At 37.5% G+C, this 25354-nt stretch overlaps 1 protein-coding gene across 1 annotated transcript in view; it reads left to right on the top strand.

Moving 5' to 3' along the window:
• The window catches only part of CCDC186 (coiled-coil domain containing 186), a 40508-nt gene that overhangs the window by 8840 nt on the left and 6314 nt on the right, over nt 1-25354 (top strand). The window contains exons 2-14 of the mRNA XM_018041485.1: nt 774-1469; nt 6660-6786; nt 9709-9837; nt 10597-10809; nt 11999-12118; nt 15056-15160; nt 15638-15736; nt 15901-15987; nt 17475-17617; nt 20352-20607; nt 21402-21591; nt 22728-22808; nt 24960-25170. Coding sequence (XP_017896974.1) covers nt 835-1469; nt 6660-6786; nt 9709-9837; nt 10597-10809; nt 11999-12118; nt 15056-15160; nt 15638-15736; nt 15901-15987; nt 17475-17617; nt 20352-20607; nt 21402-21591; nt 22728-22808; nt 24960-25170 — 2396 coding nt within the window. The 5' untranslated portion in view covers nt 774-834. The remainder of the gene's footprint in view (nt 1-773; nt 1470-6659; nt 6787-9708; nt 9838-10596; nt 10810-11998; nt 12119-15055; nt 15161-15637; nt 15737-15900; nt 15988-17474; nt 17618-20351; nt 20608-21401; nt 21592-22727; nt 22809-24959; nt 25171-25354) is intronic.

Here is a 25354-nt window from a genome sequence, read left to right on the forward strand (position 1 = left end):
TTTCAGAAAGTAGCTAGCTTAGTAACCCTCGTAAACAGCTTAAAAAATATATTCTAACATTGTTGAATTAGGTTTGTAAATGTTTCTTTTATGAACGAAGCAATGCATATGGGGTCCATTTGAGTCGTGCTGGACATTGTTCTTAATGAGAATGTTTGGAAATCACTGTGATGCTTCTTGTATCCCAGGGTGAAACATGGATTCCTGTCAGGAGTCCTTTACGCCTTGACTTCTTTCAGCTCAGCTGTAGGTGTCTGGGCTGCAGGTAGTTGTGTTTTATTGTCTAGTTTTCCTTCTGCAGAGAATACCATTGTTAATGTACGTTGTTTTATTGCCTTGATTTGTAATTTCTTTCCTATTGTTTTCATTGCTATCTGATTTCTGCAATAGTTTGTTATAAGTTCTTTACATAGTCTTTTTTTCCCCTTGTGGAGCTGAAGGAATTCTATTAATAAACAATTCTTGGCCTTCTCATTACTAGTATCATTCTGTGCCCAGCATCTTATGGGGCCAAACTGCAGCTGAAGTGAAGTGGTAGGACTGGACCGAAGGAGAAGAGAGTGAACCTGTGTGGTACCTGACCCGTGGTGACTCACTTGGATCAGCTGTTTTATTCTCTTTGTTTTTCCCTTCCAAGGAAAGAAATTTTATAGAATTATTACTGGTAAAATGTGTAGCCTTAGTTTTTCCACGGCGTGAAATGTATGCAACTATATATGGGGTCTTGGTTTAAAAAAAAACCTTTTTAAAAATGTGTCTTTTGACTTTCTTAGATGTAAGACGAAGATCAGGAACAGATTTGAACAAGTACACAGTGAATCGGCGCCAGTCAGCATGTCGGAGACAGAGCACATAGCCTCCATTTCCTCTGATCAAAATATTGAGGAAACAGCGGAAACAAAGGAAGACTCGTGCAACTCTCTTTCTGGTGATGAAAGCAGCAGCTTAGAAAATGAGTCCAAACTGTCATCATTAAACTCTGATAAAACTGTATGTCACCCTAATGAACACAATAATCAAACTGAAACACAGGAAAATTATATTCCAGATCATGGTGGGGGTAAGGATTCCTGTGCTAAAACAGACACAGGCCCAGAAAATTCTGAACAAATAACTAGTTTTCCTGGTGGAGATTTTACACAGCAAGTCTTGAAAACAAGTGAAGCAGAACAAACAGTGACACAAATATTGGCGGAATTAAGGTCATCTGCGTTTACAGAAGCAGGGAACCAAAAGCCTTATTCAGAGAGTCCTTATGATACAGACTGCACCAAGAAGCTTATTTCAAAAATAAAGGATGTTTCAACATCAGAGGATTTGTTGGAAGAAATAGAATCTGAGCTCTTATCTACTGAGTTTGCAAAAGAACACCGAGTACCAAATGGAATGAATAAGGGAGAAAATGCATTAATTATGTTTGAAAAGTGTGTGCAAGATAAGTATTTGCAGCAGGAACACACCATAAAAAAGTAAGTTTTTTATTCTTTCAAGTTATTTTTTTACATGGGGATTAAAGATTAAATAAAGTATCATTTTATTTACTTTTATTTCCACAGTAGTTAAGTTATTGAGCAGATGTCAAGTTTGCCTAGTTAATACATAACTTTTTTTTAGGATGTGATATTCTCGTTATTTTAGAAATAGTAGGTAAATAGTGTTTTTATGAGTGTTATATATAATATAACTATGTTAACTATGTTAGCATATATAGAAATATATATCTATAAAGGCACTGTTTTGAATATGATTTAAAATTTGTTTTACATAGAAGTCCTAATATGTTAAGTTTAAAAGAATAAATGTTTTATTAAAGTGTAAGTTCATTAAAGATCTAGAAATGTCTGTAAAGACAGCTCAATTTTTTCCGTTTTAAAAGAATGTAAAGCATTACATTGTCAGAACTAAGATAAATTCAAAAGGCATGAGAAGTCGTGAAATTAAAAATTTTTTCTTAAAATCCCCACTGTAAATTTCTTGGTTAAAAAAATTAAAATTTAGAGAACAGAAGAATTGGTATATTATCATTCAGTAAATAATAACATAGTTAATTTTTGACTTCTCTTCAATTTGTGGAGTTAATTTCTATTTTAACAACAGTTTAAATTTCATTTTATCTTTTCCTAGTGTTATATCACCCTGTGTTTTTATTTTATATTTATATGTGTAAGTGATGCATATATTTAGATACTCTTATAACCCTTATAAAGGAAAATAAAACTTGCTAGCCTTCATCAATATAAACTGATTCTCTTTTTTAAAAAGTGGTACTTTAAAAAAGTTTTTGGAATGGAAGGGGCCATGTGTAGAGAAAGGGGAGGAGGAGATTCGTTTATCCAGTGAAGTTTAATCCCAGCATCCAAAGCCTTTTTTTCCTATTGTTTATTTTTAAATTGTGATAAAATACACATAGCATAAAATTTGTCACCTTAACCATTTTTAAATGTGCAGTTTGGTAGTATTAAGTGTATTCACAGAGTGTGCAACCACCACCATAGCTTTTCATGGATTTGAAGCTCTATATCCTTCAAGCAACTCCCTATTCCCCTGGCCTAGTCCCTGGTAGCCACCATTCTGTTGTGCTTTCTAACAGTTTGACTGCTCTTGATACTTCGTGTAAATGAAATTGTACAGTATTTGCCTTTTTGTGACTGGCTTGTTTCACTTAGCAAATGTCCTCAAGGTTCATCCAAACTGTAGTATGTGTTAGCGTTTCTTTCCTTTGTAGGGTGGGATAATACTCCACTGTATGTATGTTGTTTATTGTTTATCTGTCCGTCCATCAGTGGACATTTGGGTTGCTTCTACCTTTTGACTGTCGTGAATATGCTGCTGTGAACATGACTGTACCAGTATCTGTTGAGACTCCAGATATCTCTCGATACTTTCTTAATACTGCCTAAAAACTAATGGCAGCTACTGCTGCTAATAACTTTACTGGAATGCTGCTGTTACGAAAAAAAAACTATGATTTTGTACTTGAACCATCAGTGTTTCTGCCATTCTTGCTTTTCTGGGTAACCTCCTTATTTCCTGCTATCTATACTTTAATCTTTTAAACTTTCCCTTTGAGATTATTCCTGATACTGCCTTCCTTCTACTTTCCTTAGATTTTGAGTCTTGACCACTTTCATATTTCTCTTGGAAATTATAAGATCTTATAGATTTGATAATAATAGCCAGAAGACTTAGTGTGCCTGGCACTTTCCATGTATTAATGCATGGAATCCTTACAAAACAACTCTATGCGGTGTGAACAGTTATTATTCCCATCTTACAGATAAGGTACCTGAAGCACAGAGAAGTTAAGTAACTAACTTGCTCAGGGTCACAAGATACTAAATGACAAAGTTAAAATCTGAACCCATTTAGTCTGGCTTAAGGGGTTTTTTTTAATGTGCTTATCAGAAATGAACAGCTTACATGTTATTAAATTTAACTAAAAACATTAGGAATACAGTAGAAAGTTAATTCCTCTTTTGTGCTCTATCGTGTCAGGACAGAGGCAGCGTGGTAGACTGAGGTAATATGCTCAGTTGGAAGGTTCCCACTCCCAGTTGCAAGCTTTTAGTTAGGTCAGTCTCTCTCAGACAAAGATTTTTCATCTGTATGAAGGGGACAATACTTACCTGATAGGATTGTTTTGAAGACATTAAAGGGTTAAAATATTATTACTTTAAATCCCAAGTTATTTTTATTATGCATGTAATATTTTAAATTTCAAATAAAATGCTTTATGATTCAGGTTAGCTCTAAAATAACTTGTCTTTTTTTCTTTTGCCTTCATTCAGTTTCCTGTAAAGAAACTACCTTTTAGTTGCTTTGGCTTGAATTTTCATGAATGCATCTATTTGCAAATGTCTTTGTTTAATACCTCCATCCCCCTCCTTTTTTTTCATTCCCCTGTTTTCTAATATCAGTATTATTATGCAATGTCCCAACCATATTTTTAATTAGGAACAATTATCTGTGTATAGGATGTGCACTTGGCATATAAGAATAATAATTTCAGGGCTTGCTCTTCTTCACTTCTCTCTCCCTAAATTGCTTACTTTATGGACTGTAGTCAGGATTCTCGTGTTTCTAGCTGTTTTCTGCAACAGATTGAGTGTCCGTCTTTGTCGTATAACCGGAGCTAAACCACTGGGCCAGGAAAGGCTTGAAGGAGCTTGCACGCTGCACGGTCTTCTGCTCCCGAGCGTTTCCGCAGCGTTCCTGCTCACTGCATTCCTGTCCTGTGAGAGAGGTCTGTCCTCATCACCCGAAGGATAGCCAGAGTTCAAGTCATTTTCCCTGTCCTCTTGCCATTTTATTAGTTTTCTTAATAGAACTTAATCCCAACTTGGCGTTTCATTATATATCTGTTTATTGTTCAATTTCTCTCTTAGAATGTGAGCATCATGAGTGCAGGGACAGTTCACTGACTTTAAAAAAGTAGGATGTTTAGTGGCAACCCTGCCTCCACGCATAGAAAGACTGTAGCAATACTTTCCACAGTAGTAGGTGGCTTCCAAAAGTGTCTGTCTCCAGACAGGCGCTTGGAGGGGAAACATTGTGCCTGATTGACCCCGACTGATTTGAAGGGAATTCAGTTCGGAAGGGATGGAGCACATAATTCATAATTCCCCCAAAATATAGACTAGTATAGGTACATAGTAGGTACTCAGTCAACATTTGTGGAGTATGAGGGATTGAGGGATCTTCAGAGTAGAAGATGGCAAGGAATTAGACCTGGGTCCAAATCTAATCTTCACCCACTTACTGTGTGTGTTAGTTGCTCAGTCTTGTCCAACTCTTTGTGACCCCAAGGCTTGAGCCCACCAGGCTCCTCTCTCCATGGGATTCTCCAGGCAAGAGTACTGGAGTGGGTTGCCATTTCCTTCTCCACTTACTAACTATATGACTTGGAATAAGTTCTAGGCTTTGTTTTTGGTTTTTCAAATTCATAAAGCATAAAGTAATGATTTTATAGACTTATGAATTTATAGACTTGAATATTAAATAATACATTTAAAGCTACACTTAGGAAATAGTAATTGTGCCATAAATGTTAAATAATAGCTGTTGCTGTTGTTAGTAATCCTAAAATATTAGCTGTTAACCCTCTTAGATATCTTATTTTATAGTTCTAAGTACTTTTATGGGTAATTTTTAAGGTTATATTTATATTTTTTAGATAACTCAAAATGAAATTTCTGCTTAAACTTTATTATTTTACATTGACTACTTCTGTAATTAGAATACCATTAGATATTAAATTAGAATATCATAGATATTAAGTTAGAATATCATTAGAATTCTAATTCTATTCTAATTTAATATCTAGTGGTATCTAATTTAGTCGTGTCCAACTCTTTGCAACCCAATGGACTGCAACCTCCCAGGTTCCTCCATCCGTGGGATTTTCCAGGCGAGAGTACTGGAGTGGGGTGCCATTTCCTTCTCCAAGGGAGGCTCTTCCCGACTCAGGGATCAAACCTGGGTCTCCTGCATTGCAGGCAGACGCTTTACCCTCTAAGCCACCAGGGAAGCCCAAGAATTAGAATATCATTAAAATCTAAAGTGAAATTTTTTCGTCTCAGCATTATTGACATACGGGGGCAGATCATTTTTTGCTGGTGGTGGGCTGTCCTGCATTATAGGATGTTTAGCAGCAACCCTGCCTGTACTTGCAGAAAGGCTGTAGCAATACTTTCCACAGTAGTGGCTTCCAAGTGTCTGTCTCCAGACAGGTGCTTGGAGGGGAACCATTGTATCTGATTGACCCTGACTGATATGAAGGGAATCCAGTTCCGAAGGGATGGAGCACATAATTCATATGCCTTAAGACATAAAAGAGTGTGGTGTTCTTTATCTGCTTATATTTCACTTAATTTGAAACATACAGATTTCTAGAAAAAAGGTAATAGCCTGTTTGCCAGAGAATGTTTTGTAAAGTATAATATGTTGTTCAGTCACTCAGTCATGTCCAACTCTTTGTGACCCCATGGACTGCAGCACGCCAGGCTTCCCTGTCCATCACCAGCTTATGGAGCTTGCTCAAACTCATGTCCGTCGAGTTGATGATGCCATCCAACCATCTCATCCTCTGTCACCTGCTTCTCCTGCCCTCAGTCTTTCCTAGCGTCAGGGTCTTTTCCGATGAGTTGGCTGTTCACATCAGGTGGCCAAAGTATTGGAGCTTCAGCATCAGTCCTTCGAATGAATATTCAGGGTTGATTTCCTTTAGGATTGATTGGTTTAATCTCCTTGCTCTCCAAGGGACTGTCAAGAGTCTTCTCCAGCAGCACAGTTTGAAAGCATCAATTTTTTGGTGCTCAGCCTTCTTTATGGTCTGACTCTCACATCCATACATGACTACTGGAAAAACCATAGCTTTGACTATATGGACCTTTGTCAGCAAAGTGATATCTCTGCTTTTTAATAGGCTGTCTAGGTTTGTCATAGCTTTTCTTCCAAGGAGCAAGTGTCTTTCAAATTTCTTGGCCGCAGTCACCATCTGCAGTGATTTTGGAGCCCAAGAAAAGTAGAATATATCATTACAAAAGAATTACTTGGAAATATTTGTTTATTAATCATAAGTATCTCCACCTCAGTCTGCAGACAGGTTATTTTCCACATTTTCAATTATGTTTTACTTATACTGGCCTTTTTATATTTAGGTTAATTAAAGAAAATAAGAAGCATCAGGAACTCATCTTAGACATTTGTTCAGAAAAAGACAATTTAAGAGAAGAACTTAAAAAAAGAACAGAAACAGAGAAACAGCATATGAACACAATTAAACAGGTAAAAAGACAAAAGTCTTGGAAGTCTGTTCTTAAATACATTCCTGAAAACTTGTATATAAATTGAAGTTCTGTAAATTAAATCATACTTTAAATGCAGAAGATTCCTTGGTGTGTGAAGCATTCTCTTTTATGAAATGGGAATTCTAGCCTTATCTTTCTGTTTTCTGTAAATTAATATTTTTATATGCTATGTGTGGCAGTATTCTATGTATAATAGATATCTGAGAAGGAAAGACAGTTTGTTTGGAAGTCAAATAGATTGTTTCAGAAAAAGCAGTATATACCTAAATGCTTGTATCTGGCTTTAGAAGGTTTTACAGCTTATGCGTACGTGCATGCCAAGTCGCTTCAGTTGTGTCCCACCCTGTGTGACTCCGTAGAGTGTAGCCCACCAGGCTGCTCTGTCCATGGGATTCTTGAGGCAAAAATACTGGAGTGGGTGGCCATTTCCTCCTCCAGGGGATCTTCCCGACAGAGATTGAATCTGCGTCTCTTACAGCTCCTGCATTGGCAAGCGGGTTCTTTACCACTAGTGCCGCCTGGGAAGCCCTTATATAATTCTGTTCTTAGTATTTTGTAAACTATACTGAAGGCTGACTCTCTTACTTCAGATGTTATCTGGTTAGCTAGTTTCTCCAAGCCTTTCCTTTCCTTTCTTTTTTAAAAAAATGTACTGTGATGCTTGGATCAGCAAAGTGCATATTCTAGACTGGTAGCTCAGCAGCTCTTTATCTTTTTGAGCTGCCCCCCCCCCCCCCGCCCCCGCCGGTAGCTCAGCTGGTAAAGAATCGCCTGCAATGAAGGAGACCCCAGCTCGTTTCCTGGGTCAGGAAGATCCTCTGGAAAAGGGATGGGCTACCCCCTCCAGTGTTCCTGGGCTTCCCTTGTTGCTCAGCTGGTAAAGAATCTGTCTGCATTGTGGTTCCATCCCTGGGTTGGGAAGATCCTCTGGAGAAGGGAAAGGCTACAACTCCAGTACTCTGGCCAGGAGAATTCTATGGCCTGAATATAGTCCATGGGGTTGCAAAGAGTCAGACATAACTGAGCGACTTGCACTTTCACTTTTCTTCCGTGGACAAGGTTAGAAACATGGTAGCCTTAAAATCTTTCTTTCTACCTCATCTTTCACAGAAAGCTGTATAGTGAAAATAAAAGTAAACAGCTGGTAATACCATAATGAAAAGTTAAACCAAGTTTCACTTACTTATACTTTGTTATACTTAATCAGGAAAGTTTAATCCTGATTTGTGTGTGTGTGTGTGTATCGTCTACCACATGTAGACCAAACTTAGAATTTTAAAGTGAGGGTGCCTTAATTTTAAAGTGTGGGGCTGAATATGAATTTTGGTAGACAGATCACTGCTGATGACCAGAAACGTCAGAATAAACAGATGGGGGCTAAGCAGAGCTGTTCTTTTCTTGAACTTGTGCGTAGTTGTGCCTTTTTAAAGGAGAAAATTCGATTTACCTTTCTTTTGCTAGCCAGTATAGCAGAGTTTTCTTTCCTAATTTTATCTTTGAATTTGTACCACTTAATATGGCTGCCACTAGCCATCGTGATATTGGGCATGTAAAAGGTGTCTTGGAGAAGGCAATGGCACCCCACTGCAGTACTCTTGCCTGGAAAATCCCATGGATGGGGGAGCCTGGTGGGCTACAGTCCATGGGGTCGCGAAGAGTCGGACACGACTGAGTGACTTCACTTTCACTTTTCACTTTCATGCACTGGAGAAGGAAATGGCAACCCACTCCAATGTTCTTGCCTGGAGAATCCCAGGGACGGGGGAGCCTGGTGGGCTGCCGTCTATGGGGTCACACAGATTCGGATACTACTAAAGCGACTTAGCAGCAGCAGCAGCAAAAGGTGGCTAGTCCAAATTAAGAGGTGATGTAAGTGTGAAATATGCACTTCAAAGACTTAGTACAAAAAGGGGTAAAATGGCTCAGTTTTTTAACGTTGACTACCTGTTGAAATGATATTCTGTATACGTTGTTTAATAAAACACTTATTTCACCTGTTTCTTTTTACTTTTTAAAATGTTGCTACTAAAATATTGGGCTTGTATTGCTGTTGGACAGTGTTGTCATAAGGAAAATTAGCACATGTGTACTATAAGCTAAGATGTAGGGTTTTTTATAGCAGTTTCATTGATATATAATTCACATGCCACATAATTTACTCATTTCAGTATACAGTTTGGTGGTTTTCAGTTGTACATTTTGTCACAATTTTAGAAAATTTCATCACATGAAAAAACTACAAGCCCATTAGTAGTCACCCCTCATCTCCCTCCAGCCCCTGTCAGCTGTCTCTCCTCAGCCCTAGGGGACAACTAACCTGCTTTCTGTCTCTCTATTTGCCAGTTCTGACTATTTCATATAAATAGAATCATATATGTTTCCTTTTCCTTCATATAAGTGCAGCCATGTAATATCTAGCTTCTTAGTGTAATTGTTTCAAGATTTCTACCAAATTGTAGCTTTTACAATATTTAAGACTAGGGTTATGGGTTTGGTTTATAGATTTATGTCCACCATTTTTGAGTATTTTATGTCTATAGTTTCTTTATGTCTTTTTTGGTATGTTCCTATTTTGTTTCCTTATTCCTCACTTACTGCTTTATATTGCATTAAGTAAATAGGTAACATTATAATTTTTTTCATGATATTTTAACTATTTTTTGAGTTATTTCATTGATAATTACTCTAGAGCTTACCATCTTTCTTCTCAGAGTCTGCTTCAGATTTATACTGACTTAATTCTAATGATATGTTGGGACATAATTAATGTTTACTTTTTCTGTCTATGGCTGAAGTATATTCTTGAATTCTTTATGCGCATATAATTTATATTTATTTGAAATGTTAGTGGTCTATTTGTTATACTATAAAAATGATCTGAAAATAATTTTCTTTACAGTTAGAAACAAGAATAGAGGAACTTAATAAAGAAGTTCAGGCTTCCAAAGATAAAGTATTAGCTCAAGACATTGCAGCCAAAAACGCAGTTCAGCAATTACACAAAGAGATGGCCCATCGGATGGAACAGGTATTTTCCAAATCATCATTATTAACTCTCTGTTGACTTTTTGTTTATTTAACCCTGTTAGAAATTTTAGACATTAGTGTGTACTAGGAATAGGATTTTTAAAATGCTAAAGCATTACATAAATGTATGTTAACTACAGAAAACTTCAATTCTTATTTCTGTGATTCTTTACAATATGCTGACCCTGAGCAGTAGGATTGTTACATGCTTAACATTTACACTATCAGTTCTCAAACCGTTTATTCTAATTAAAGAAAAATATAGAGGATAAGACATTAAAAAGTTGATAGCTTTAGTGAACCTAAACCTAGTTTCATTAAAATAACTGTTAGAATTAGGATTATATTTTAAAATAAAAACAGAATGATAATAAATTGTACACAATAACAATTCAAACAGTAAAACGTCTTCTTCCAAACTTTTCTTTGTATGAGGACAAAGAAACTTGTTAATATGGTCCCTGATGGTCATTTTCCCAGAGCACAGGGCAGGCTAGGAAAGAGTGGAAAAGTGATCTGAAGCCATAAATGGAATATAGCATCTGTATTACCTAAAGGAAAAGAAATAGGAAAGGGAAGAAGCAAATGTTAGTGATATTAATTTGTTCATTGTATCATTTCTTTTTTATGATTTCATGACACAGGTTCCCAAAATGTAAAAAAATTAAAACATGGTGATATTGTAGGAAAATATTATTTGTTTTAGTTTATTTTTACTTTAAAAACCATGTTTTATTAACGCTAGATACTTTTTTCAAAGGCCAACAAGAAATGTGAAGAGGCACGCCAGGAAAAAGAAGCAATGGTAATGAAGTATGTAAGAGGTGAGAAGGAATCTTTAGACCTTCGGAAGGAAAAAGAGATACTTGAAAAAAAACTTAGAGATGCAAATAAAGAATGTGAAAAAAACACTAACAAAATTAAGCAACTTTCTCAGGAGAAAGGACGATTACACCAGCTGTATGAAACAAAGGTATCACTTTTGATATTGTACCTTACCTGAAGCTTATTCTCTTTGCTTTTCCTTATTTAATCAAATAATCATAAATTAACATGGTTCAATCACTGTTAAACATAAAGCTGTTTTTGTTAGTTTACCTTCAAAGAATGTGAATGCTTTAATAATTCCAGTATCTTGTTAGCTAGCTGCAAAACATTTTTCCTGTGAAAATATCAGAAACTAACACATGTTGTTTATTAGATCTTTTTTAAAACTATCTTTTAAAAGCTACATGTTTTAGAAATAACTTCGTGCTTCAACAGAGGATTTTACTTTCGTAAAAGATACACATGAAAGTGAAAGTCACTCAGTCATGCCCAACTCTTTCTGACCTCATGGTCCATACAGTCCATGGAATTCTCTAGGCCAGAATACTGCAGTAGGTAGCTGTTCCCTTTTCCAGGGGATCTTCCCAACCCAGGGATCAAACCCAGGGCTCCCTCGTTGCAGGCAGATTCTTTACCAACCTAGTTACCAGGGAAGTCCAAGACTACTGGAGTGGATAGCCTGTCCCTTCTCCAGGGGATCTTCCCAACCCAGGAATCGAACTGGGGTCTCCTGCATTGCAGGCATATTTCTTTAATAGCTGAGCTACCAGGGAAGCCTAGTTTTTGAGCTAGAAGTATAATTTGACCAGAATTTTAATGTTACGCTCATAGAATAGGATTTATATTTTTCTTGCAGAAAAACATGTTTTTAGATGCTGTTTAAAGAGATTTAATTACTGAGCTATTCAGAGCCCTTGTTTTTAACTAACAGCCTCATGGCATAGTTTTTGTGTCCAGCAGGTTATCATTTCTTGATAATCAGTGTTATTTTCTACTAAATTTTAGTTCAGAAATGTTGTCATTCTCAGGAATTCTGGCAAAACCAATTTAATTTATACTTCACCTTATGTCAACCTTTTGGGAAGCACCAGAGGTATGCTTATACTCACAAAACATAATAGTTGGTTAAAGTATAAATGTTAATCATCTTATATCTGTTCATTGGTTTTAGGATTTTACTTTCCTCTTGTGATTTAAACTTTAAATCAGTTTTATCGTTTGTGAGCCATAAAGTGCTAGCCCCTGGATTGCATTGATTTTCTTGAGATATGAAAGACACACAAATGATTGTTCATTGTTTAAATGAAAAATATGACCCAGTGATATTATTTTAGGAAGGTGAAGCTACCCGACTCATCAGAGAAATAGACAAATTAAAGGAAGATATCAACTCTCACATCATTAAAGTAAAATGGGCACAAAACAAATTAAAAGCAGAAATGGATTCACATAAGGTAAGTACTGTAACACAGTGGAAAAACTGTTAGAATCAGTTATAAGAACAAATATAGCAACAGTTATTAATCAGACATAAAGCTTATTTTAGTGACTCCTATAGGATAGCTTGAGCCAAAATATTTGGTGATTCATTTCAGTCCAGTCACTCAGTCATGTCCAACTCTGCGACCCCATGAACCGCAGCACACCAGTCCTCCCTGTCCATCACCAACTACTGGAGCCTACCTAAACTCATGTCCTTGAGTCGGTGATGGCATCCAGCCTTCTGTCATCCCCTTCTCATCCTTGCCCTCGATCTTTCCCAGCATCAGGGTCTTTTCAAATGAGTCGGTTCTTCACATCAAGTGGCCAAGGTATTGGAGTTTCAGCTTCAGCATCAGTTCCTCCAGTGAACACCCAGGACTGATCTCCTTTAGGATGGACTGGTTGGCCTCTCCTTGCAGTCCAAGGAACTCTGAAGAGTCTTCTCCAACACCACAGTTCAAAAGCATCAATTCCTCAGTGCTCAGCTTTCTTTATAGTCCAACATTCACATCCATACATGACTCCTGGAAAAACCATAGCTTCAACTAGATGGACCTTTGTTGGCAAAGTAATATCTCTGCTTTTCAATATGCTGTCTAGGTTGGTCATAACTTTCCTTCCAAGGAGTAAGTGTCTTTTAATTTCATGGCTGCAGTCACCATCTCCAGTGATTTTGGAGCCCAAAAAAGTAAAGTCTGACACTGTTTCCACTGTTTCCCCATCTATTTCCCATTAAGTGATGGGACCAGATGCCATGATCTTTGTTTCTGAATGTTGAGCTTTAAGCCAACTTTTTCACTCTCCTCTTTCACTTTCATCAAGAGGCTCTTTAGGTCCTCTTCACTTTCTGCCATAAGGGTGGTGTCATCTGCATATCTGAGGTTATTGATAATTCTCCCGGCAGTCTTGATTCCAGCTTGTGCTTCTTCCAGCTCAGCGTTTCTCATGATGTACTCTGCATAGAAGTTAAATAAGCAGGGTGACAATATACAGCCTTAACGTACTCCTTTTCCTATTTGGAACCAGTCTGTTGTTCCATGTCCAGTTCTAACTGTTGCTTCCTGACCTGCATACAGGTTTCTCAAGAAGCAGATCAGGTGGTCTGGTATTCCCATCTCTTTGAGAATTTTCCACAGTTTATTGTGATCCACACAGTCAAAGGCTTTGGCATAGTCAATAAAGCAGAAATAGATGTTTTTCTGGAACTCTCTTGCTTTTTTGATGATCCAGTGAATGTTGGCAATTTGATCTCTGGTTCCTCTGCCTTTTCTAAAACCAACTTGAACATCTGGAAGTTCATGGTTCATGTATTGCTGAAGCCTGGCTTGGAGAATTTTGAGCATTACTTTACTAACGTGTGAGATGAGTGCAAATGTGTGGTAGTTTGAGCATTCTTTGGCGTTTCCTTTCTTCGAGATTGAAATGAAAACTGACTTTTTCCAGTCCTGTGGCCACTGCTGAGTTTTCCAGATTGTGAAAAGGTATTTCCTTTCATGATTTATATATTAGATAGGATTTTTTTAATTTGGCTTTTTAAAATTTATTGATAATGATTGGGCTGCACTAGGTTTTAGTTGTGGCATTCGAACTCTTAGTTGTGGTATTGTGGCATTTGAAATCTAGCTCCCTGACAAGGGATCAAACCTGGGCCCACTGCACTGGGAGTGTGCAGCCTTAGCCACTGGACCACGAGGGAAGTCCCTGTTATCTCTTTAAATAATTCAAGTTGGTAGAAATGTTAGTTGCAAAGAGATGGACACGACTGAGCGACTTGGCTCAGATCTTTTTTATAAAGCTTCTGTCCATCTTTGGCTGCAAAGAATATAATCAATTCGATTTTGGTATTGACCATCTGGTGATGTCCATGTATAGAGTCTTTTCTTGTGTTATTGGCAGAGGGTGTTTGTTATGACCAGTGCATTCTCTTGGCAAAACTCTTATTAGCCTTTGCCCTGCTTCATGCTATACTCCAAGGCCAAATTTGCCTGTTACTCCAGGTATGTCTTGACTTCCTACTTTCGCATTCCTGTCCCCTATTATGAAAAGGACATCTTTTTTGGGTGTTGGTTCTAGAAGATCTTGTAGGTCTTCATAGAACCGTTCAACTTCAGCTTCTTCAGCATTACTGGTTGGGGCTTAGACTTGGATTACTGTGATATTGAATGGTTTGCCTTGGAAACAAACAGAAATCCTTCTGTCATTTTTGAGACTGCATCCAAGTACTGCATTTCAGACTCTTGTTGACTATGAGGGCTACTCCATTTCTTCCAAGAGATTCTTGCCCACAGTGGTCATCTGAATTAAGTTTACCCATTCCATGAGGTTAGTAACTTCTAGTGATTTGCTGAAAACTATCACATTTAACTTTATTTAATGACTAGATCAATCAACTGTGCAGGCCACATTAGTTTTTTGTCAGAAGCGCAAACTGTAATTACTGAATCGTTTCTGACTCCAGTGGCAGTGCTGAGACAAGAACTTTCTCTACTCTCTGGCCGTGGTTCTCACCATTCATCACATCACTGTGCCAGCCTTGTTGCTGTCTGTAAATTAAAAAATAAAAACAGTCTTCCTCCAGCAAAGGGAGAGATCCAGTTCTCCCCTCCTGTGGGTTTCTTGTGTGTCCCCTTCACTTTCACACAAAGCACCTCACTGCTGACTCATGTCACCAGTGTGTGGAGGCTTTTCCCTTAGTTGTGTGTGGCACCAGCCGAGTGACCTACAGTTGAACTCACTTTGATATTGTCCATCCAGAAAGGGTGTCAGTCCCACGAAACCTCCCTAACCTGCCACTTCAGACGCCAGGCCCAGGCCCAGGCTATGAGGGGTTTCAGGAGCTCTGTCAGGAATTGAGGGCAGAGACCAATATATATTTTCTGTCATCTCACACTGTCTTTTTGTCAATGCAGGAAACCAAAGATAAACTCAAAGAAACAACAACAAAATTAACTCAAGCAAAGGAAGAAGCAGATCAGATTAGGAAAAATTGTCAAGATATGATAAAAACATATCAGGTATGCTAAAGTTTTGAATAGATTTATTATAACAAGTTATAACAAGTTTTAGCAAATATTAATACTCTTGTTTCATAAGTTTTTGTATCTGTAGTATTTGAAGTGTGGAGTAGATTTTCTAGGGCAGCCAAATTAAATGCAGGCTATTTCCTATGTTAAAATACTTGCAGCTTAAATAGAAATCTTATTAGAAAAGTGTTTGGACAAATAAAAACACTATAAAACTTTAGAAGAAAGGTGAGTACAAGGAAATGTATAACTTAGGGAAAAAAAGCCCACTCTGTGTAATATGCATATTAAATATGCTCTTCTGTTGGTGCAAAATTGATATATTAAAATTTTTAATGCAGTCATCAATTTTAGATGCGTGAGCTATGTATTTTATGATTAGTAAACTTACTTGCAAAAGCTGTCTTCACATTTCAAAGCATAAAACTTTAAGAACTTGCCATACTTTTGTCGTTTCTTTTCCCTTAGGAGTCAGAAGAAATTAAATCAAATGAGCTTGATGCCAAGCTTAGAGTCACAAAAGGAGAGCTTGAAAAACAAATGCAGGAAAAATCTGACCAGCTAGAAGTGAGTAGCTCTGTATTTGTATACCTTAGATGGTGTAATATTGAAGGAGAGAAACAAGTGCTTATTGCCATCTACTTTTAAGGCCTTCTAGAAGGAGCAGGCAGTAAATGTTAGATCTGGTTTAGCATATAATGATTTGTGGTTTCTTTTGAACTTTTATAAAGATGCATCATGCCAAAATAAAGGAACTAGAAGATCTGAAGAGGACATTTAAGGAGGGCATGGATGAGCTAAGGACACTGAGAACAAAGGTAATTCAGTCTTTAGTCGTGACTCTAGAGGACGGGTAAACAGCTTTAATTTAGTACTCATTCTGACTTTTAAATATTGGGGAAAGGATATTTATATAGAAATAATCTAAAATCAAAAAGTAGCATGTCAATTCCCTAGCAACAAAACTGACTCTTAGAGAAATAAAAATGTCTTCCATTTCAGTCCCTTTAAAGTGTTTGCCAAACATTCCTGTTTCACAGTACATTTGCTCTATCTGTAACTTATCCTTGGACCTCTGATCTAAAGGCAGTCTTACTAGCAAATTAATTGGGAAGATACATGGGCTTTAGAACTATGTCAGGAAGTACTAGCAAGACTGTACATTTCTCTTGAATATATTTAATAGTCTTGTATACAGGTTTAATTTTTAGCAGTCTCCTAAATCTTTTCTAGTGTTTATGGTCCTTATAAGAATAGTATCCCTTTTAATGTGTCAAATATGTTATCATTGTGTATCTTTCATTTACTTAGAAATAAGCTTTCAGGTAACCATCTTGAATTTATGATCACTTAATTTTTAAAGTGTCTGTCATATGCCCTTCTATTTTTTCTTTATGCCAGTACTTTGAGGTAGGTTCAGTTCAGTTCAGTCACTCAGTCGTGTCCGACTCTTTGCGACCCCATGAATCACAGCATGCCAGGCCTCCTTGTCCATCACCAACTCCCAGAGTTCACTCAGACTCATGTCCATCGAGTCAGCGATGCCATCCAGCCATCTCATCCTCTGTCTTCCCCTTCTCCTCCCACCCCCAATCTTTCCCAGCATCAGAGTCTTTTCCAGTGAGTCAACTGTTCGCATGAGGTGGCCAAAGTACTGGAGTTTCAGCTTTAGCATCAGTCCTTCCAAAGAACACCCAGGACTGATCTCCTTTAGAATGGACTGGTTGGATCTCCTTGCAGTCCAAGGGACTCTCAAGAGTCTTCTCCAACACCACAGTTCAAAAGCATCAATTCTTCGGCCCTCAGCCTTCTTCACAGTCCAACTCTCACATCCATACATGACCACTGGAAAAACCACAGCCTTGAGTAGACGGACCTTTGTTGGCAAAGTAATGTCGCTGCTTTTGAATATGCTGTCTAGGTTGGTCATAACTTTCCTTCCAAGGAGTAAGCGTCTTTTAATTTCATGGCTGCAATCACCATCTGCAGTGATTTTGGAGCCCCCAAAAATAAAGTCTGACACTGTTTCCACTGTTTCCCATCTAGGGAAGGTATATCCTCTTCAGAGGAGAAAATGGAGGTGCAGCAAAAATGAAGTGGCATGCTGAAACTGCCATGACTAAATCATGAGGAATCTGAGACTGAAACACAGGAGTATTAACTTCTTGCTGTATTTTCTTCATGTTAATTAATACTGCTTCACAATTCAGCTTAGATTATTAAAATATAACCACTATCTGAAATAGCTAATAAGGAACAAGAAAATATCATTTTGTAGTTTAACTTGCTTGTGATTATTTGATAGGTAAAATGTCTAGAAGATGAACGATTGAGGACAGAAGATGAATTATCAAAATATAAAGAGATTATTAATCGCCAGAAAGCTGAAATTCAGAATTTGTTGGACAAAGTGAAAACTGCAGATCAGATACAGGAGCAGCATCAGAGGTATAAAATGAGCAACTTCTGTTTGTGCTAATCAAGAGGCTTTTTGATTCTACCTAAGTTGCTGTTTTTAAATGCAGTCATTGCATTAAATAAGAATAATCTTATATTTTACTAGGCAAAAAAATTTTTTTAAATCCCTATCTTCATTTGAACTGTTTTGGGTTATTTTTGAGGTTCCCAACACAGCTTCTAAAAATCAAAGTTTATATTCTTATGTAAACATTGGCAGTAATTATTTATAAGACAAAATGGATTATGGGTTTGTTTGTTTTTTAATCCATTCCTTAGCTTTCAAATTCTGTTACTTATACACAGTAGTGTTTGTTCTAAAAGGTAGATTTGTATCTCTGTCTGTATCTTTGCATGTATATAGCTTGCGATCAGGAGGTAACATTATTCCTTGTCTTCTTATAACACCAGTTAGCTGAGTTCTACTTAGGACTTTACCAGACAAAGCCTGGATTCAGACTGGATCCAAATATCTTCTTTTTCATACCCTACCAACACCCAGGCTGCTGAGTGTTGCTGAAGAGATCTTCACCATCATCCAGATGCTGCTGCTATAAATTCATGGTTAGCAACCTCAGCTGGGACTACTACTGCACCCCCAGGCCTACCATATGTCCTTAGACTCTTCTCCCCTGTCTTAGCGTCTGTTCCAAACCATCCTGCTTTCACGGTGATCTCTCTCTCCTTGCTCTTTACTCTTGGCAGAAAAAAGGAGCTGTAAATGGACAGCTCCACCTCTTGCTGTCAGTCCTATGAGCTTGCCTGCATCTGCAGTCATTTTTCTTTTCCTTCTGTTTTTGTGCAAGAAATGTTCCTATTTCTCAATCAGATTGTGGTCTCTACTTCTGCTGTGGATCCCATGCTCTTCTGCCTTCTCAGGGTCTTCCTTGATCATTGCTTCTTTTTCCTTTATCTCTTACCTCCCTCTTTTCACTGTCACCCTCTTTTCTTCTGTCTACATTTAAATGTTACTCCATCTTAAAAACTTCAGAAGTCCTATGATCGCTCTTCTCCTTTTCTTCACAACCACGTCTTTATAGAATCATCTGTAGCCCTCCTCCATTTCTTTGCATCCTTTGCTCTTCTATTTCCCTCCATTTTCTTCAAGCTTCCCCAGTGTACCATTACAGACTGCTAATACATCCTTAAATACAGTAGATACTTCCCAGATTAAGCCATGCTTGAGTGTTCAGTATGGACACACTAAGCCCTTACCTTTCTTGACATGCCTCCATTCCTTTGGCTGAAGCCAAATGAATTTCGCTGTGCTCTCCTGGTGTTCCTCCCCAACTTTCTGGCCAGTCTTTTTTGTCTCCTTGGCAGCCCTCTCTTTCTGTCATAAAGCTGTCTTTTATTCTTATTTTATTATGCCCCGGGTGATCCTAACTCTTCCTGTAATGTGTTGCAGAACCTTCACGTTATTATCTTTAACCCTTTTTGCTGAACTCTAGACATGCAAGTATCAAAGACACCTCAGACTTTTTAACATGCCCAAAACTGGTTCATCTGTCTTGCCTGCAAATACAAGACAGATGTTGTATCTCTGATGTTGCTGAGATGAGTGATGAGTGTGACATCCAAATGATTTTCGAATCCAGAAACCTGGGGGTTACCCTTGGCTCTTCTATCCTTTCCCTCCCACGTCACCAGTCACAAAATATTTTTGATGCTAACTCGTTAATATCTTTCAAGTCCATTTACTTTTTACATTCCCGTTGCTACTACCATCATCTAAGCCATTATCAGCTCTCATCTAGAAAACTGCCACAGCTTCTAAACTGTTGTTTGCTTACTTCCCTTTTAGTCAGTTTACTACAGTGTAGTTAACATGATCTTTTTAAAAAAGGAAGTCTCAGACCTTTCAATGATTTCCCATTGCCTCAAGGATTGCCTGGTGAGTGCAGATGTCTTAACGTGGCTTGAATGATCATTAGTAACATTGCTTCTCCTTCTCTGCGTTCTCCTTTTTCATTCCGTGTTTCAGCAGTAGTTGGTTAACAAACATTGATTAATTGTCCCCCAGTTAGGGTTATATAGATGTGGAGCCCTGTGTAAGTGCTAGGATATAGCATGGTCTTTACCCTCATCAGCATTGAATATCTGTCTGTTAGTATCAGCAAGACGTCCTTCTCTCGTTCCCTTCCCAGCTTTGCTCATACTGTTTCGTCTGCCTGGAATGTGTTGTCTTCTGCTCACTCCTACCTCTGCTCTTATTCAGGAATTTGCACTCTGTGGCCTATAAGGCAATTCCAGCTCACTCCCTCTTTTTGTAGAGAAACTTTTTTGGGGTACACAGCCACTCTCGTTCCTTTATGTATTGTGTGGCCGCTTTCACACTACAGCGGCTTAGTTAGAACAGTTGCAACAAAGGCCATGTGCCCCAGAAACCTATATTGTTTACTCTCTGGGTCTTTTATAGGAAAAGTTTGCTAACCCTTTAAGTATTATTTTAATCACTCACACTCTGTGCTTTCATCATCAAAAATGTTTTTTCACAGTGCTTGATTAAAAGCTCTTTGAAAGCAGGAGTTAAATCAGTCTTGCTTATAGCTCTTAGTGAGCTCTTAGTTCCTAGCATATATTAGGCATTTGTAGTGATCCAAATAAGTATTTGAATGAATGAATAAAAGTACCTTTATAAAGCATTTCAGTCAATGAAAATTCTCAAACCCTTAATGGCCTTTAATAGTTAATTTTTTTCTTAAATATAAACTTTGTTTTTTAGAGGTAAACAAGAAATTGAAAATTTGAAGGAAGAAGTGGAAAGTCTTAATTCTTTGATTAATGACCTACAAAAAGACATCGAAGGCAGTAGGAAAAGAGAATCTGAGCTACTACTGTTTACAGAAAAGCTCACTAGTAAGAATGCACAGCTTCAATCTGAATCCAATTCTTTGCAGTCACAGTTTGATAAACTTTCCTGTAGTGAAAGTCAGTTACAAAGCCAATGTGAACACATGAAACAGACAAATATGAATTTGGTAAGTATTAGTGTACATTTAACTTTTAAGGCAACACAGCAAGAAGCACAAATTAAGTTTTACTTTCATGCATTGGAGAAGGAAATGGCAACCCGCTCCAGTGTTCTTGCCTGGAGAATCCCAGGGACGGGGGAGCCTGGTGGGCTGCCGTCTATGGGGTCGCACGGAGTCGGACACGACTGAAGCGACTCAGCAGCGGCAGCAGCAGAGATGTAACCCTAATGTTGGATGGTTAAGCTCTTCTTGGTGGGACGGGCACGGACTTTCTGATCATTTCAAATGCTATGAGAAATGTCAGTTTTTCCTTTCAACTTACGTGTTTTGTAATAAAATTTCTCCCTAACATTGTTATGAAGGAGTATTTCACTTTTGAAAGTAAGAAAACCAGGATTTTTGTCATTCCTAACTGGAATTACCATGTATTTCTTAATAGGACTTTAAATTTCTGTATTTTTATAGCTTAAATTAAAATGGTTTTAATATTTCCAAGTTGTGGGGGGGCGGTCTTAAGTTACTCCTAAAAATAATTTAAGACTTTAGTCCAAAACTACAGAAACCTGTATCGCATGTTGTTTTGCTTGTGTGGGGTGTCAGATGCATTAATATATCACTCCTCCCCTTCACCCCCCCCACCCCACTTTACTGCATAAGAAATTTGAGGAACACAATTAACAACCTGGTAAGGAGTGATGACAGAAGAATTTAGACCCAAAGACCTTGTATTTTTAAGGTTTTAAACTCTGAGCAATAAAACATATCAAAAATTGGTATTTTTATCTTATTTTAATATTTAGGAAAGTAGATTGTTAAAAGAAGAAGAACTGCGAAAAGAGGAAGTCCAGGCTCTGCAAGCTGAACTCACTTGTACACAAACTGAAGTTAAAGCATTGAGTACCCAGGTTGAAGAATTAAAAGATGAATTAGTGACTCAAAGACGTAAACACGCCTCTAGTGTCAAGGATCTTACCAAACAACTTCAGCAAGGTATACAGTTCTTCTGCATTTAGATCTTAAATGTTCTTGTTTCTTTTTGTTGAAGGATTTATAGAAAAAATATGTTTTACATTAGTTTCTCCCACATTGGGTAGATAGAGCTGTAGGTTCTTCTTAATGTTCATAAACCAAATGACTGACCTTGTTGTTTCATAAATAGTTTAAAGCATGTTCTATGCTAAAATACTTTTATTCACAGAATCACAGAATATAAGAATGGGGAAAGTGCCTTTCCAGGACAGCAATTACATGATACTGTCAATGAAAAGCATTTAAGTATTTGTTCTCCAGTTTGTAAATTGTAAACATGTATCACTCTATTTTATGCACATTAGAAAAACATGAAAAATATAAATTTAAGAAGATCAGATTAAATACAAGTAGAGTGCTAGTATTTTCTGCCTGCACTTGTCTATGAATTGTTATGTACAGCATCTAGGGTACCTGCACCCACCTTGATGACCTCTGACTTAGAGATCGTTGAATCCTAACCCTTAATTTTAGGGGAAACTGAGATCCAGAAAAGTTATAAATTTCCAGAACGCAACGATTGACAGCTAGAACTGGAACTCTTAAATTTCTGTCATTTAAAAATTTATACAGTTTTTGGAGTCTGCTATGTGATTGGATACACAGCTGAATAAAAGATAGTCTGACGTCCTGTTCTCTACTACTCCCCACTGTTTTATTTGTATTAAGATAGGGTGACATACAGTAATATGGTAAAAGGGACTTAGCATTTACTTAATAGAAATATATTCAGATACTTGCCAGAAGAATTTAGTTTTCATAGATGTAATTGAAGGGAAATTTGGGGGGATTTTCTGGTACTGTGGAGTTCTTTTAAATCTTCCAGGACTCCAGAAGTTAGATTCTGTGTGCCTAAATGATGTCAGTATCCGTTGTTATCATAATGTTATTTCCATGTATTTTGTATTTGACCTGTGCATTTCTAGATGTCCTTTTATGTGAATGACCCTACAGACCTCCTGTTGAAAGTATGTATTCAAGAAATTTCTTTTGTCACTTATGCCATTTTGGCCTAAGTGATTTTAGCAGTTAAAATCAGAGATAATGGGGGCAGGTGGTCATGATTGTTGTTACAAGTAACCCATCTTTTCCTGCAGCACGAAGAAAGTTAGATCAGGTTGAGAATGGAAGCTGTGATAAAGAAGGCAGCAGCATGGGAAGCCGTTCTAGCTCATCAGGTGAAAACTAATGCTTTTCTAGTTGTTTTTCAGTGATTGATTATCAAAAGAAACAGCATTTTTTGTTTTACAAGGTATCGATATGTTTTTCTGTCATTTTGAATTATATAAAACAGTGGTTATACACAATTACATTGTAAAAAATATTTCCAGTTAAAACATTTAAGTTCTAATCATTACACAGGATTTTAAGTTTGTCATGGGGTTCTATACCATCTATCTCCTTACCTCCTTTTCCTTACCTGCTTTTTCATTCTGTGCATCAATTTCTTCTTCCATTTTTCAGTTCATATTTGTATCCATCTCTATAGAAAGATACGGTATAGCACGTCTTCCATTTTCTTTTAATTTTATATTGCTTTTAACACCTGAGACCTAATGAGATGGGGTCATCATTATGTTTCAGATTATATATATGTATGTATTTCTGAATCTTTTTGCTTTTTCATGGTAAATATGCCTCTTGTTGAGTCGCTCAGTCATGTCCAACCCTATTTGCGACCCCATGGACTGCAGCCCCTCCAGGCTCCTGTGTCTATGGAATTCTCGAGGCAAGAATACTAGTGTGGGTTGCCATTTCTTTTTCTAAAATATGCCTCTAGTTTAAAGCAAAAATTAATAGTCTATAAAATTGATTGATAGCATTGTGAAAATGATAATTAGCAAAATATCAGCATATTTATCATATTTGGAATGCCAGGAACCATGCTGAATGCTTTAAACATATCATCTACTCACAGAATAGTCATGTGAGATAAGTGTTGTAATTCCCATTTTATAAATGGGGAAACTTAAAATTCAGAGTGGTTCCATCAGTTCAGTTCAGTCACTCAGTTGTGTCCAACTCTTTGTGACCCCATGGACTGCAGCACGCCAGGCCTCCCTGTCCATCACCAACTCCCGGAATTTATTCAGAGTTGTCCATTGAGTTGGTGATGCCATCCAACTATCTCATCCTCTGTCGTCCCCTTCTCCTCCCACCTTCACTCTTTCCCAGCATCAAGGTCTTTTCCAATGACTCAGTTCTTTGCATCAGGTGGCCAAAGTATTGGAGTTTCAGCTTCAGCATCAGTCCTTCCAATGAATATTCAGGACTGATTTCCTTTAGGATGGACTGGTTGACTGCAGCCATGAAATTAAAAGACATTTGCTCCTTGTAAGAAAAGCTAATGACCAGCTTAGATAGCATATTAGAAAACAGAGACATTACTTTGCCAACAAAGGTCTGTCTAGTCAAAGCTGTGGTTTTTCCAGTAGTTATGTGTGAATGTGAGAGTTAGACTATAAAGAAAGCTGAGCGCCGAAGAATTGATACTTTTGAACTGTGGTGTTGGAGAAGACTCAGTCCTGACTTTCCCCAAATCCATAGTGACAGAACTCAAACTCTAGAAGCTGCATGCCACAACATTTTCACTGCCTCCTAGGAGTTGCACAGTAGGGGAAAAACATCATTAACTTATAATAGTGGAAAAATTGTATAGTAGAAAGAACATGGGTTTGAGATTACACATAGGTATTTAGATCCCAGCTCTACCATTTACTAGTGTATAACCTTGGATAAGATAATATTACTTAAACCTATAAAATGAGATTGGAAAAAAATATGTCTTTGCAGTATTAAAAGAGATTAGAAATTCTTCTCAACGGATATTGGTAAAAAGAAATAGCTACCATTTAGTTATTGCTTATGGTATGATGTATTAACTCATTTAAATGAGGATAGCAGTCCAATGAGGCAGATCATATTATGGTTCCCAGTTTTAAATGATGTGACTGTGATAAGAGTCCAAAGTCACAAAGCTACTAGGAGGGCTAGCTCCAGAGCTTAACCTACTGGTTATATTCTGTCTTGTGACTTTTTTCTCTTTCTGTGTGTCTCTGTTTAATTTTGGTGTCTTGAGTTTCTCATTTCTCTATTGCCACTTCCTATTTCTGTTTTTAGAAACATACTAGACCCTTTATTATATCATCAGTCTATTGAGAAACAAGAACTCAGGTTAGATGTGGTCAGGTATGACTTGAGTTCTGTGCCCAACACTGTTAGATTGAATATTTGAAAATGATAGAAGAAATAATGCCTGAAATTAGAGTTGACTGCAGACTAAGTACAATAAGTTCTATATTTATTTATTTATTTATTTTGGTCTTAAGGGTCCCTCAATGCTCGAAGCAGTGCAGAAGACCGATCTCCAGAAAATACTGGGTCGTCAGTAGCTGTAGATAACTTCCCAGAAGTAGACAAGGCCATGCTGATTGAGAGGATAGTAAGGCTGCAGAAGGCACATGCCCGGAAAAATGAGAAGATAGAATTTATGGAGGATCACATCAAACAGCTGGTGGAAGAAATTAGGAAAAAAACAAAGTATGTATTCTTTTTCATTTCTGTTCCTTTGTTTATGGCTGCGCTGGGTTTCCGTTGTCGCGTGCCAGCTTGCTCTAGGTGTGGTGAGCCGTGGCTACTCTGGTTGTGGTACTTTGGCTCCTCTCTGTGGAGGCTTCTCTTGTTGCAGACCGCAGGCTCTAGGGCACGCAGGCTCCATAGTTGT

Source organism: Capra hircus, chromosome 26 (genome assembly GCF_001704415.2).
Source record: "Capra hircus breed San Clemente chromosome 26, ASM170441v1, whole genome shotgun sequence".
Taxonomy (NCBI): Eukaryota; Metazoa; Chordata; class Mammalia; order Artiodactyla; family Bovidae; genus Capra; species Capra hircus.